This window comes from Aythya marila (genome assembly GCF_965140915.1).
Source record: "Aythya marila genome assembly, chromosome: 18".
In the NCBI taxonomy this organism is placed as follows: domain Eukaryota; kingdom Metazoa; phylum Chordata; class Aves; order Anseriformes; family Anatidae; genus Aythya; species Aythya marila.
Window position 1 is genome coordinate 3685039 of NC_139059.1, and position 13653 is coordinate 3698691.

The 13653-nt window shown below is 35.8% G+C and overlaps 1 protein-coding gene across 2 annotated transcripts in view; it reads left to right on the forward strand.

Moving 5' to 3' along the window:
* Positions 1 to 13653, forward strand: part of PITPNC1 (phosphatidylinositol transfer protein cytoplasmic 1) — an 88383-nt gene that overhangs the window by 65274 nt on the left and 9456 nt on the right. For both annotated transcript variants that reach the window (XM_082774647.1, XM_082774646.1), the window contains exons 6-8: positions 2294 to 2389; positions 10733 to 10888; positions 11625 to 11688. In XM_082774647.1, coding sequence (XP_082630773.1) covers positions 2294 to 2389; positions 10733 to 10888; positions 11625 to 11688 — 316 coding nt within the window. The remainder of the gene's footprint in view (positions 1 to 2293; positions 2390 to 10732; positions 10889 to 11624; positions 11689 to 13653) is intronic.

The window sequence follows — 13653 nt, forward strand, 5'->3', positions numbered from 1 at the left end:
TTGTCTGTTTTAAAGAAGCTGTCACCGAAAAAAAAAAAAAAAAAAAACAGCCATAAAAGACACTTCAGCCTGAACGTTGCCCTGTTTTTCATTTGATTGTGTATTTCAATCTCCGTTAATTATCTGGCTTCCAAATAAAAAGCATGTCCAATTCTTTCCAATATAATATTTAATATTCTGCCTTTCTTCATCATCTTAAGGACACAGATTGTTCTCACCATTCATTTTCTGCACATTTGCAAATACAGTTGCACAGATTGGGAGCCTTATGCTTCTTTCCATGGCCTTTAATCTCTTCCCTTAAAACTTAAATTTCTCTAGTCTCTTTGATCACAAACGCAATAAACCCATCCTCCCTACAGGTTTTAAGAGAATCCCAGATTATGTGGCTAGGAGAGGCAATAAGAGAATTAGAGCTAAGAAAGAAATCAGTCTTGTTCTCTAATGACTTCTTATTTTCTAGTGCTGATAGCGTGAGAAGATTAAATCTCTGTCTGCAAATCTTACGAGGACAATCTAAGAAGGGGAGAAGTGTAAATGATTAGACAAAAACTTCTGCTAGCACAGAGAAGTGAGAATGTCATTCAGCAAACTTTTGGAATGGAGGAAGTGGTCAGAGAGTGCCTAAGTAGCAAATAAGGCATAGCTGAAATAGCTAAAAATTCATCCTGGTTTCGACAGATTGGCAATGGCATCTGCCATCTGCACTTCTAGCAAAGCATTTTAAAGAGAGAGAAAGACTGCAAAACTATATTAGTTAGAGGTGCAGTATGTAGATCAAGCCTGTGTTAGAGCAGGGTGCATCTTCAGGTGAGTTACTGGGAAAGAGTCCACATTTAGATCCTTGCAAACATGCAAAGTTATGCATCTGCTTAACGGTATTAGGCTTATATTTAAACCAGGTGCTGATTCAGGGCTTAAGTTGACCTGGTGATGCCCATTTAAGAGAAATTTCCGTTATTTTACTTAAAGCTCAGAGTATATAGTGAAATGCATTTTGTTCCAGAAATAGTTCAACTGATTTTGTCAAGGTGCTGCACTGTATACCTGGATTTTCTTGGAGGGGCAAGTAGGGGGAAGAGAAAGCAAAGAAGCTTATCAAAACCCAACTTATATTATATACATAAGACATTAAAGTTATCAAAAAAAATCCCAATACTAAGAAAGAACGTTACAGGGAGAGGACCTTTGAGCTCAATTGTTTTTCAAATAATCAACATATTTTTTTTTGCAAAACAAGGATTGGGGAACAAAGTAAGCATACACATAGAAACAGTCCAGAGTTTCCCTTCATTCTGTTCTTCTGCAGTTTCAGATGTTAACATTTTATATCCAGTCCAGTAAGCATTCAGTGTTGCCTTTTATATTCCAGTAGAGAAAGGTGAAGTCAATTTCACTCCAAGATAAATTCGAGTTGTAGTCAAACTAGCTTTTCATTTATTTGAATTATGTTTTCCTGAGCAATGTTCTTCTTACCAGCTGGTACACTAGTTCACTGCACTCCATTGCTCACTTTGAATGCTTTATATGGGAGGCTACATTTCTTTCAGAAATACCGAAGTAGCATTCTGGTTATTGAATAGCTGTTGGCATTTTGTATACTTAACTGTTTCTGTAAGATGAAATGAAATGAACAGTGTTCACTACATGTATTTAAAAAAACAAACGAACAATATTTATGCTTCCTGGAAATGTTAGCTGTAGAACATTGTGCCCCAAAGGAAAAAAAAATGAAAAAAAAAAAACCAACACACATTATTAGCTTGTTACTGATCCTGACAGTGCATGCACAACTTCCCTGAATTTTATGGCACCAATTCATGATAGCCTTTTATTTCCAAGTTCCAAAATCACGAGTGAAAATTTATTGCACACAAAGCCCAAGTCCCATGGGTCACTAAGATACCTAAATGATTAAATTATGGATAGAGTCACAGAAATATACTGTGCTGCAAAGTGAGTATTTTCCATATATGCCCATCATTTGCCTTGCATGGAACAAGGAGCTTGGTGTCCAAGGCCAGGTCCTAAAGAATTAACAAGAACACATTACTTACGTATGATCTTGATAGCATCCATTTTCTTTCTTTTGCCTGCTTCCATACACTTTGGCACCAGCCTTAGGCTAGAGAATGTGACCGTGTCCCACAGTGTCTTACAGCAGATGCCATGCAAGTGGAAGTCTGAATACATTCCATTGCACGAGTTATCAAAAATGGCTTGTAACCCTCATTCCAGGTGTGTTTTATAAGTACATTGTTCTGTTAGTATTATGTTTCTTTAACTCTTGCAGATTTTTGACAATGAAGCTAAAGATCTGGAACGAGAAGTCTGCTTTATTGATATTGCCAGTGATGAAATTCCTGAGCGCTATTACAAAGAATCAGAGGTAAGAGACAACTTGATTGTGAAATGATGAAGGGAATGTAAGAGGCTGCAGTAAAGCCTTGATAGGAATCAAAACAATTTTACTTTGATATGAAATTATGGTGGTCACTAGAATTTTAAAAGCTTTTGATTAAATGGGAAGCTGATAGCAACCTCTCTATCTAGATTGCTTGGCACTTTCTTTTACAGATTGCTCCAACTTTTTGAATTGCTTTTATATCCTTATCAGTTTGTGTCCTTTTCATTCAAAATACAAAAGATTTTTCTTTGAATTGGGAAGCTCGTTTAATTGTTTGCAGATCTGAGCAGTTTTAAACATTACTGGTTTCTTTATCCACATCCCACCCCAAGAAAGAAGTCATGTGAAGTGTCTAAGCCTGAGGCAAAGGACAAATATGCTGCAGTGAGAATAGGGCTGATGCACAGCCCTATTTGATTTGATATATATTTGATTGTTTGACTGTTTCTTTTGGGTCAATGCAATTAACTATTCTGAAATCAGTAACAACCATGCAAACAAAGATGTGGTCTTAATGTTTTGACATCAGACGTAAAAAAATGATGGTTCAGAATGAGTAACTAGAGAGAAGTGATCAGGTCTATGCTTGCATTTCATTTTGGAGATATGATTTGCCTCTGGAGCCAAGTATATATTCATAGCTGGCAATGAGTATGGCAGCTGTTTGACTATACAAAGTGAGACTACACAGTCATTTTTAGGATAGAAAATTAAGACTTGCCAATGAATATATTTTTATACCATAGGAGACATGCTTTTCAGACTTAAAAAGTCAGGTAATTGTTGTCTTCTATTTATAGATCCTATTTGAAATTTTATGTCCTGGTCATAAAATAAAATTGGGTCTACGGTAGAATGAAAAGTAATTTTATTAGTTTCCTTGGGTAATAAAACCACTCTGTTACATACCAAAAATTATGTAACACCTCATGAAGCAGCTTTTTGGTCCCATCACCTTATCTGAACTCCATGATTGTCCGGTTCCATTTAGGAATGATTGCTGTTATTGAACGTATCAGTATTTGACCATGTTTTAAAGAAATCATGGAAGATTTTTCATTTTAGTGTGTGCGCTTCCACAAATTGTAAACATGATGGTAGCATCTAGTTTTTCAGCTTTCCCATTTTTTGGAGCCAACTATTAAACATAATTTTCTTATGATTAATTTCATGATATACAAAACCAGCTTCATCTTAGGTGAGAAAAGAGTTTGAATCCGTGTTGTATTTCAAAGACAAATCTAGAGACCTTATTCCAAGCAAAATGGAATCTTTTTTATGGTTTTAAACAACAAAAATAGACCAGCATCTGTTGTTTTTTCTGTACCGATGGATGACTTATATGTTGGCTTCCAAATTCTGTTTCAGAATTCCTGCAAAATGAGAACACCTTAGCATTTAACTGTGCACATACTGTAATTGATAATTGAATTAATAATAGCTGAATTCAGTGAATTCCAAAGTTTACAAACTCTGTATTTTATGCTACCATATGATGAACATGAAGCCAAGTTCCCATTCCTGCTGAGGTCTCTTACATAATTTAGGAAGTATAAAAATATTTTTGATGTTTGTAAATGTAATTTCTGTCTGTTTTCAATCAGAACGGTATTAAAAAAGTAACTATATATAAACGAGAAATGGTCTGTGTTTTCTAAATAACAGTTTCAGAGATAATTAAAAGGTATTTTAATTACACTAATAACAATAATTCGGCTGGTTTTACATCACTTAATCTGAATTGATACTAAGGTTAAAGATTAAAAGTGAAGTACAATCCTCAGGATTAAGAAATAGATCCGACTGGATAAGTGTTCTGACTCTGATCCAGAAAGAGCAATGAGAATGATTTAAATTCAGGCATGTCAGTAATCTCTTCATTTCAGTGGCTCTTTCACATGCTTAAAATTAAACAAGTTCTTATCAGGGTCAGCATACTTATAGAAATAATCCTTAAATTTCTTTTATATCCTGATTAAAATGCGTCCCTCTTCAATTTAAAATATACTTGTTTTTAATGGCAACTTTCATTGTCTAACTGTATTACTCGTATATTAGAGAAGTAGCTTAAATAATTTAAACCTTTTGTACACTACTTAACCTGCTTGGGTTTTGTTAATAAGCCTACATATAGAGGTGGTTTTCTGATATGATCAAGCAGTACCAATTACACAGTTGCAATTAAGCTAGTATTTGTGATTTCAGTTATTTTTAGCTTTAGAGTGTTCACTTGTCCTTGGTAAGCTGATTGTGTCAAATCTTAAATTTTTCATTCCTTTCTACATTTTGACTGCAACCTTTCTTTGCACTTGTGCATCAAATTATTCACTGATTAACTTCACAACTAACTTCAGCAGTTTTAGTGTTTTATTTATATAATCAAATGATATGGGTGTGTATATATTGCACAGATATCATTAATAGAGGCAATAATATTGGAATTACCACTGAAGGCTTCATGAGATATCCAAGGGACCCAAAGCATCAGACATTGAAAAGTCAAAATATAGTTAGCTGGAGGCTTAAGAAGGGTTGTCATTGCATTAAGGAACATTTTGAAGGAACCTCTGCCAATAATACTGAGTGATCTCGACCAGAATCACTTAAGTGATTTGAACACCCTTAAGAGTGGAGGGCTTATCTGTCAGTGCATGCACAAAGGACTTAAATTACAAGGTGGATAATGATTCAGAAGACAGTTTTGTAAGCTATTACAGACACGCACAGAGTCCAGCTCTGTCCTCTATGGAAGCATTTTTAGAAGACTGCAGGAGGTAAAACTGCAGGAATTCTGGATATCCCAAAGCAGATAATGCTTGTTAATTTTAACTTAATGACCATCTATGAACCTCATTGGTAAGTGACCACCAGAGTCCTTACCACTGCTCCTACACCGTAAATGTAGCTTTTTTATAAACATGGACCTAAAACCCCTTAATGTTTTAAGATGTTTAAAAGTAGGGTTCTAAAGTAAGAAAGCTTAAATCTAGATCTAAGCTAATAGGTGTGCCTGTTTTTCTATAATAAGTCATACATTTCCAAATCTGAATGTAAATGTTACATTGAAAACAGAATTATATCTTTATAAAGGAAGTACAATCCTACAGGTAAGAGGATCTGTCTTATTTCCTTGTAACTTTACCATCAATGAATAAGTATCGCCAGCCATCACATATTCCCCATATAGGCATGTATATTTATCTAAATTATAGAAAAGAACAAAACTGAGCTGTGCTGAAGGGTGAGGGCCTCAAGTGAATCATTCACTGAAATGAAACATTTACTGTAGATATGAGATACTGAGCAAAATGTTCTTTGCCACTATATTCAAGTTCTCGGAATTAGCAGTGCTTCATTTCCTGTTTATAACAAAGCAGTTGAGTTGGACACATGGAATAAACTTTTTAAGCTACCTTCAAATAGAAAGATTTTGTGCAGCTGCTGCAGTTTCCTTCTTCAATTGCTGCCTTTTTTTGACTTTATCACAGCTGCACTGTAGTAGGTCCGGCTTTCTACTGTCCAGGTTGAATCTGTCACATTCTGAATCCATCACATGCCTTATCCAGAAAACTATGATGGTTGAAATAATGCAGCTGCCTCAGCTCCCACAGTGAGTGCATGTAGCTTTCAGTACCATAGTTCAGTACTGGACATTAAAACAAATGAAAATACCCTTTTACTTACTAAAGTCAGCTGTGAGCTCACATAAAGGCTGACTGGATTATCATAATTTAACACCTCAAAACTGTCCCTGTATTTATAATTCTTTAAGTATTTAGCTGACTCTTCCAGAAAACACATTTTTTATGGAAATTCAAAAAGGGAAAAAAAATGTGTTTTAAAAATTACTCCAAATAAATCTCTATAGTAGCGTCTTAACATCAACAAAGCTTTCCAGAGCACTAGGCTAAGTAAGCTAAAATCCAAAACCTAGCAACTAGAGGTGACGGTGAAATGCCAGATCCCATGTATTAAAACCATGAAGGATTGGTTCTGAAATTCAAGATCAAACAAATTGGTTTTCAGCTTAAACAAGGAAGAAAAAAAAAAAAAAAAGACAACTTCAAAAGCATACTGGTGGAATATATTGCAGTAGGAGTCTGAAAAAAATGAATCCATGCATGAGAAGGAAGGCAGGAAGAATCTTTTTCTGGGGGCATTTGGATACCATCCAGTAAGAGAATAGGATGTATGGCTTAAGCACAATGCACTTTCACCTGTGGAGACCATATGCAGCTTGAGGATCTTTTCAGTGCTAAAATGACCATACAACCAGCAAGTCATTTTTGAGACAGACCAGTCATGAGATGAGCAAGGTGTCTCATACAAGCTTCCACCTTACAGACAAAGGGAGGGCGGTCCTATTAGCAGCAGAGTAGTATGGGATCTTCAAATCATGCCTGATACCATGGCATAGTTAAGGGAAAGTATGCACATTAAGATTTGGAAGTTACATTCCTATAAGCAACAAAAGTGTTTAATTATTTCACTTCAAGTGAAAAATAACATTTCAGAATTAAATGTGAAAAGGCCTTACAACAAGCCAGTGCTGTATTTTCACATCAGTGCTTGCCTTCTGGAGCAGGGGTTACAGTTCCACATCTGATGACAATGATGTCTGCAGTCCGTGAGGTACACTAAGTAAATAAATGCTAAATACAAAATAATGGGATCTCCGACTGTAAGTGTGCTGACTTGGGATCTGACAGACGTGACCTAAGTAAGAAACACGGGGAGAGTGCCATGTTTGGAACCATACTCATCCCACTGTGGCTTTTACTTAATTTCGCTGTAGTTTTATATTTTATTCTCAAATAAGCCCAGCTCACAGGTAATGATGTTTCTGCTATGTTAGCAGAAGTGCTATTTTTAAATCACTCTGCACCTGGCAATAATGTATTACAAATACAGAGTAGGTTTTACTCCTCTTTAGCAAAAGGATTTGCCAGATGGGCTTTCCTAATAAATTGGGTCTGATAAAAGCACAGGAAGGTTATTTAAACAAAAAAGATTTTTGCTATGCCATTACATTTAAAACAGACTGAGGATTTTGCCAGTAGACAAATTAAGAGGAAAACAGTGAACAGAGGCAGTGTTCTTTGGATGATGGGTTCTATAGAAAGGAAGGCATGGGTGGCAAAAATAAGGTACACATAAAATAGATGACCTAAATAATATCATGAATATGGTTTCAGATGTAGGATCAGCTTGCCTCGTTTCCAGTCACTGATAGAAGTTTTTCAGGCTTCTGTTTGTCATGATTCATGGCCTAGAGAATATGCTTCTTCACTTCAGCCTGGTGCCTCTGGCATGTGTTAGGCAAATTGCTGTACCTTTCACAGGCAAAAAAAAGGAAAATCCATGATCTGGTATGGCGAGTGCTCAGCTCTTCCTCCCAGGACCTGGAGAGATGTGGGCATGATGCAGGAATCTAATTTGTCCTACCTGACTAATCTAATCAGCTGCAACATGAAGGTCAGGAGGAGGAGCAGTGCTGTGTACTGGTACTTTTTTCTACTTGCATTTAATAAAAAAATATCATCACTGCTTCATTTTTTTTTTAGAAGAACCTGATGTGCCTAATTGCAGAAAGGGTTCCGTACTGTGAATCTTAATCTGAGGTTTCAAAGCAGTGAGTTAGGCATTTAAAATCCTTCTGGGTTGTGGCATTCACGTCAATGTTCTCATTGATTTCAATGGAACCAGACGCTGAAGAGTGTAACATTAGCAGTCCTGGTCACACCAAAGGTCTTTCTGGCTTGGGATGCTCCCTGTGGCTGTGACCAACAGCAGAGGCCAAATAAAGGTTTAAATATAAGGAAACATATGGAAATTCTTCCTCTAAATACTTTCTCACATAAACCATAGCACAAGCAACTCCTGAGCAAGAATTAGCATCTTTCTAAAATAATCTGAGACTGTAAGTACCTAATTTTTTTAGCATCTGGGTAAAACAGCCAGTGATATTAATTTTACTTAGGGCAACTCACCGCTGTAAAACATTTATGCCCTTTGAATTGATGACGAAGAGATTAAACTCTCATGTTCACTTTGCTTAATGTGGCTGTGTGTCTCACATTGCACTTCTCAGCTTATACGCAGCCTTCACATACTGCTCCCAGTGAACCAGTTTTAACTCACCCAGGCAAGCACACAGTAACGTCTTTAACACACTGAACTTTCATACAGCAGTCTGGAAATCTGTTTCTCTGATTCTTTTCTTTCTCCTGGCTTCCATTCATCAGTCTACAATTTTGTAGTACCAATATGTTAACGTTTTCAGAAAGGCAGGCAGTCCCATTAAAGCTATTAGATACAAGTTGCCTATACTGTCCATCATTGCCTGGCTCTTTGCTTGAAGCTGTCCAGCCAATTTGTGACTACACAGCATGTCCTTCAAGAAAAATGGACGTGATTAAGGGAAGTAAAAGTGCCATCTCTGGACACTCTTAAAAGCGTTTGGAACTAGGAGTGATGTCATGGGTGAACTGCATTGCAGTAAATGGGTTGTTTGGGGGCCACCAATTTAAAAAGGATTTCCATTATGAATCCACTTGTCTGCTGGGTTAACCTTATTAAATTAATTAATAAATAAGCAAACAAACTAAAACCAAGGGTTGTTGCGGTTTGAACAAGACACAAGTCTTATCTATGACTGAGCAGTCCTGCAGTGTAGCTGTTCATTATTTAATTCTTATTTAAGGATTTTGAAAGTTTGGTAGCAACTCAAATTCATTACATTAATCTCTTTGGACTGTATTGATGTTACTCCATTATGGATCTGATTATCACTGAACCGACATAAAAGTATCCCTGCTTAACACTCAGTATTATTAAAGGGTGTATCCAGAGTGCTTAATGAAGACAATGGCTTCATCCCACCAGTGTATGTGTATGTAAGAAACAGCAGACCATCCTTACATAAAATTACTATTTTCTTTTGATTTTCCTTTTTAGAAATACTTATTTTATACTGCAGTATTTTGCGGGAATATTTAAAATGATACTTTCTTCAATCTATTTCTTTACTTATGGAACCATCTATTAGAATTTTACATCTTAGTTCTTTTTACTTTATTATTATTATAGTGCTTGCTTCAGGCAGTAATCAGCTATAAAACAGCTCTTTCAGCCAGAAAATATCTAGATCAATCTGAGGTCAAGCTTTATTGAGTGCGAAGAATGGCAACAGCATGTGACTATGAGTTGTGATATACAGTGGTATGTTGCTATGATATATGATGATGCTGAATTGTTTTTTTTATGGTGATTTAACTTTGAAACTTTATTATACTGCAAGTTTAAAGTTTCTATTTAGAAAAAGAACATGTCAGCAATAAAAGCAATGACTTTCACAGAGAAGGAAGCCTGTCACCTCATTAGAACTTTGTAAATAAGCTTTAATGACAGCGCTTCAGTTTATGGAAAAAAAAAACAGAAACCAAGTCAGGAGATAACTGCACACACTAGAAAAAAGGAATGGTGCTGAATGCTATGTAAGATCACAATGGAAAGAAGAAATTAAAATCCCAGTAGCCTTATTGATTTGTTAGTTTTTTTTTCTGATCATCTTCCATTGAGCACATAATTAAAGCATACTTAGATAAATGTTTAACAGCTTTTCTAATAAAGGATGAATTTAAAAGGGCTTCCCAGATCTCAGCTTTGGGCAAGGCAACACAGGTGAACACTGGTAGATTTTACAGTTGGTTAAAGACAGCCAGTGTTGAAATCAGTGCTTCATAGTTTTGCCCAAAAGCATCATAACTCAGTTGTAAATAGAAATAGCCAAATTGGAGTTTCATACTTAGGCAGAGATCTAGATATACAAGTTCACTTAAAATTGCAAAATATCAGCCAGGGTCACATCAGTGGTGATGCGTCAAAGCTTAAACTGGACATGATCTCATGAAGACAGGCATGGATAAAAAGCACCTGTAAGTCACACTGGGGGAGCAGTGTAAAAACAAGTCCTAAAGAAACAACATTGCTTCATTGCTTCCAAAGGCCGTAAGTAACACTTGGAGTGCATTGCATTGGAATGACTTGCAATAACATATTTTCCTATAGCAGAAAATGTCCTAGATCAAATGAGCTCCAAAGTAGCTTCCAAGAATGCCATCAATTCACTGGCATAAAAGACAGGCATAAAAGACAGGATTGGACATTATTATATCCTGGCGCTCATTTAAGCCCATTTCATTTTACTTTTTCATGATGTTTATTAGTGTTTTCATATTTTATATCTTACCAAAACATTTACTTTAGCAGACAGACAAAGAGGACTTCTCCAGGATTTCTGAGTATATTTGCTTTGTTGTGCAGGATCCTAAATATTTCAAGTCACAGAAGACTGGAAGAGGCCAATTAAAAGAAGGCTGGAGAGAGACCCATCAGCCAATTATGTGTTCCTACAAACTTGTGACTGTGAAATTTGAAGTCTGGGGACTTCAAACCAGAGTAGAACAATTTGTACATAAGGTCAGTGAAACAAGAGCTGTTTCTTATCCTTCACGTAAGCAGAACTTGAGTACTATCCTGCACAGGAATATAACTGTGACTATGTTGGAGGTAGGAGGCTTAGCTGAATCTCTCTCAAGGTCTGAGAGGTCTGGAGCAAATCCAAAGAGTTCATCTCTGGGTGTAAACTTGACAAAGCCTGGAGTTACTTGGGTCTAAGGCTGAGAAAAAATATCAGTAATATTTTCAGTGCTGTGATAAATATATGAGCTAAAGGATTTGTGTGTATAAATGAGTAATGTACAAGTTGTAGTGATGTACAGTGTTTCTTACAGATAGTGGGAGAGCTTTCCAATCAGTCTAGTAAAAAATGAATTACTGAATGGCACAACAGGCAAATGATAATACTTTTCAGAGGGTTGACTTTCTACTCATCCAAAGAATTAATAAGGAAAAGGAAAAGAGTTCCAGTCTGTTTTCCCAAAGATTATGAGATTCAGTACATATTCCCAAATGGCTTCCCATGCTAGGCAAAGCCACGCTGATGTGATCCAGCATTGGCAGTAGTTCCGTTGTGAGTGGGAGGTTGGACTACAAGACCTTCAGAGCCAGGATGTCTGATTCTCTAGGGTATGTCTTCTTAGAGATAAAACTGACAGAATATTTTTCACATTAAATCTTGTTGAAAGTCAACACTGTCACTTTTCTAAAATGTTTTGGTGCTGCAAAGATATTTAACCTTTTCCTTGTTTCACAGGTGGTCAGAGATATACTACTGATCGGTCACCGGCAGGCTTTTGCCTGGGTTGATGAGTGGTATGGTAAGTGTTCTCCAAATTGAGCTCTTTGAGATAAAAAGCATATCACAATTAACAATTTTCCATTTGCTTTCATAGACCATCAGGTCCTAGCATAAGTTGTTCATGAAAGAGACAGAAATAGTTCCAGTTTCTCTGGAACATACGGAGTTCATTTATGGCAGGTTCTCTGCTAGCAAGGATAGATTGTATTTTTGGCAGCTGGTAGGCATCATACAGGGATGCCTCTATATCCTATGCATCTCAGAGTATACATCAGTCCAGTCATCCTGCACTGTAGGCAGATAGAAGCTCTTGTCTCTGCCAAGAGTCATCTATATGGAGAGCTGCATGCAGGTTTTATTAAAGCTTCTTATTAAAGCTTCTTATTAATAATTTCCATACTGCAAACTCCTAGGGCCTCTGATCTAACACATTTTCAGCTTTTTATGAAGGTTTTAAAGTGATAATATGGATTGCAATAACGAAAAGATAGAACTCTAATGTCCTTTCTGAAAAATGAATATAAATATAAAACCCTCTGGGTCTGATTGAACAGCAGCTGCATGCAAAAACTGTTCTGAATCCATGCACCAGCTGTAGTATTGGGCATAAGTTCACAGGGTTTGTCCTTTGTACGTGTATTTTCAGTAAGATAAAACCATAATCATAGATACTTGTAGAAGATAAAATATCCATCTAACATATAATAGTTATTTGGGAATATAAATATCTTTGAGAATATCTTATAAATTGAATAGTGCATGAAAAAGCTTAAGCTGTAATGATTATAAAAATACTGAAATCTACTAATATATATATTACTTCTATTGCGTAGCCATAAACTAATGCAATAATTTTATACCCAGTAAGGAAGACTTCCAAGAGCTTTTTTTTTAAGTTTCGATATATATATTTTTTAATTTCTTACCTGAAATGTAGTGATCTACTATTTTCCTGCACAAAATGAAGTCTCCTGTGTGTGTGCATTTATAAGGATAAGGACTTTTGAGAACAATAGTTACCTGACTAGACTATACTTCTGCTGTTTATTCCCCAAAACAGAAAAAAAAAATGGAGATTAAATTATTTCCCCGGGTAGATCACTTAAGATGTTTTCTAAATTGACTTTTTGACAGCTGATTTAAATTGATACAGTTATTTTTCAGAACAGATGCAGTTGTGTTGACTTTTCTTACAAAATGTAATAGTTTCTATAACATTAGAACCATGACTGATTTTAATATGTACTGTTCTGACTTTATGTATAAAATAATCAAAGAAAACAAAGAAATTTTAACTGATGACTTTAAATAAAGAAGCCTGACTTCACACAGTAATTGAGCCCAGAAATTTGCCCCCAAAATACCTCTTAAAGACAAGACAAAGTAACAGTACTGAGAAGCCAAGAGTGATCTGCACTTTAGCAGAGCTTTTGATAAAAATGACAACTGAGTAATCATGAAATTAAACACATGGAATAGTTTTGGCCCAAAAATATTTAGCCACAGATTCTTAACTCTTAATATACCCTGTCAAAAATACTGCTTCTACAAACAAAATACCTCAGTACACAGTTATCTGTGGATTTTTACTGTCATGATGTGTCTTATTAAATAATATATTGTAATTTTAGTATGTACTTGTCAGGTGAAGTACAAAACCTGAAAAATCTCGGCTTTTTTAAAATAGATATGAATAAAGACTAAATATATAGCAAGGCTTACAAAGGAAGAAGAAAAGAAAGTGCAGAATGTTAATTTAGGTAACTCTCTGTGCTGTCTGCTGTCTTTATAGCTCTGCAGTGTTCTGAGAATAGCAGGTGGTAAGACTTGCTGACTAGAACCGAGTATTTCATTATCTTTTTAAAGAGTCTGCTTGCTGTAAATTATTACCTTTTCAAATTAAAGTTTGAGAAAGACTGAGATGGTGCAAGTCAGCTAAACTGAATCAAGTAACCAGTATATTAAAATCAATTATCAAGCATAC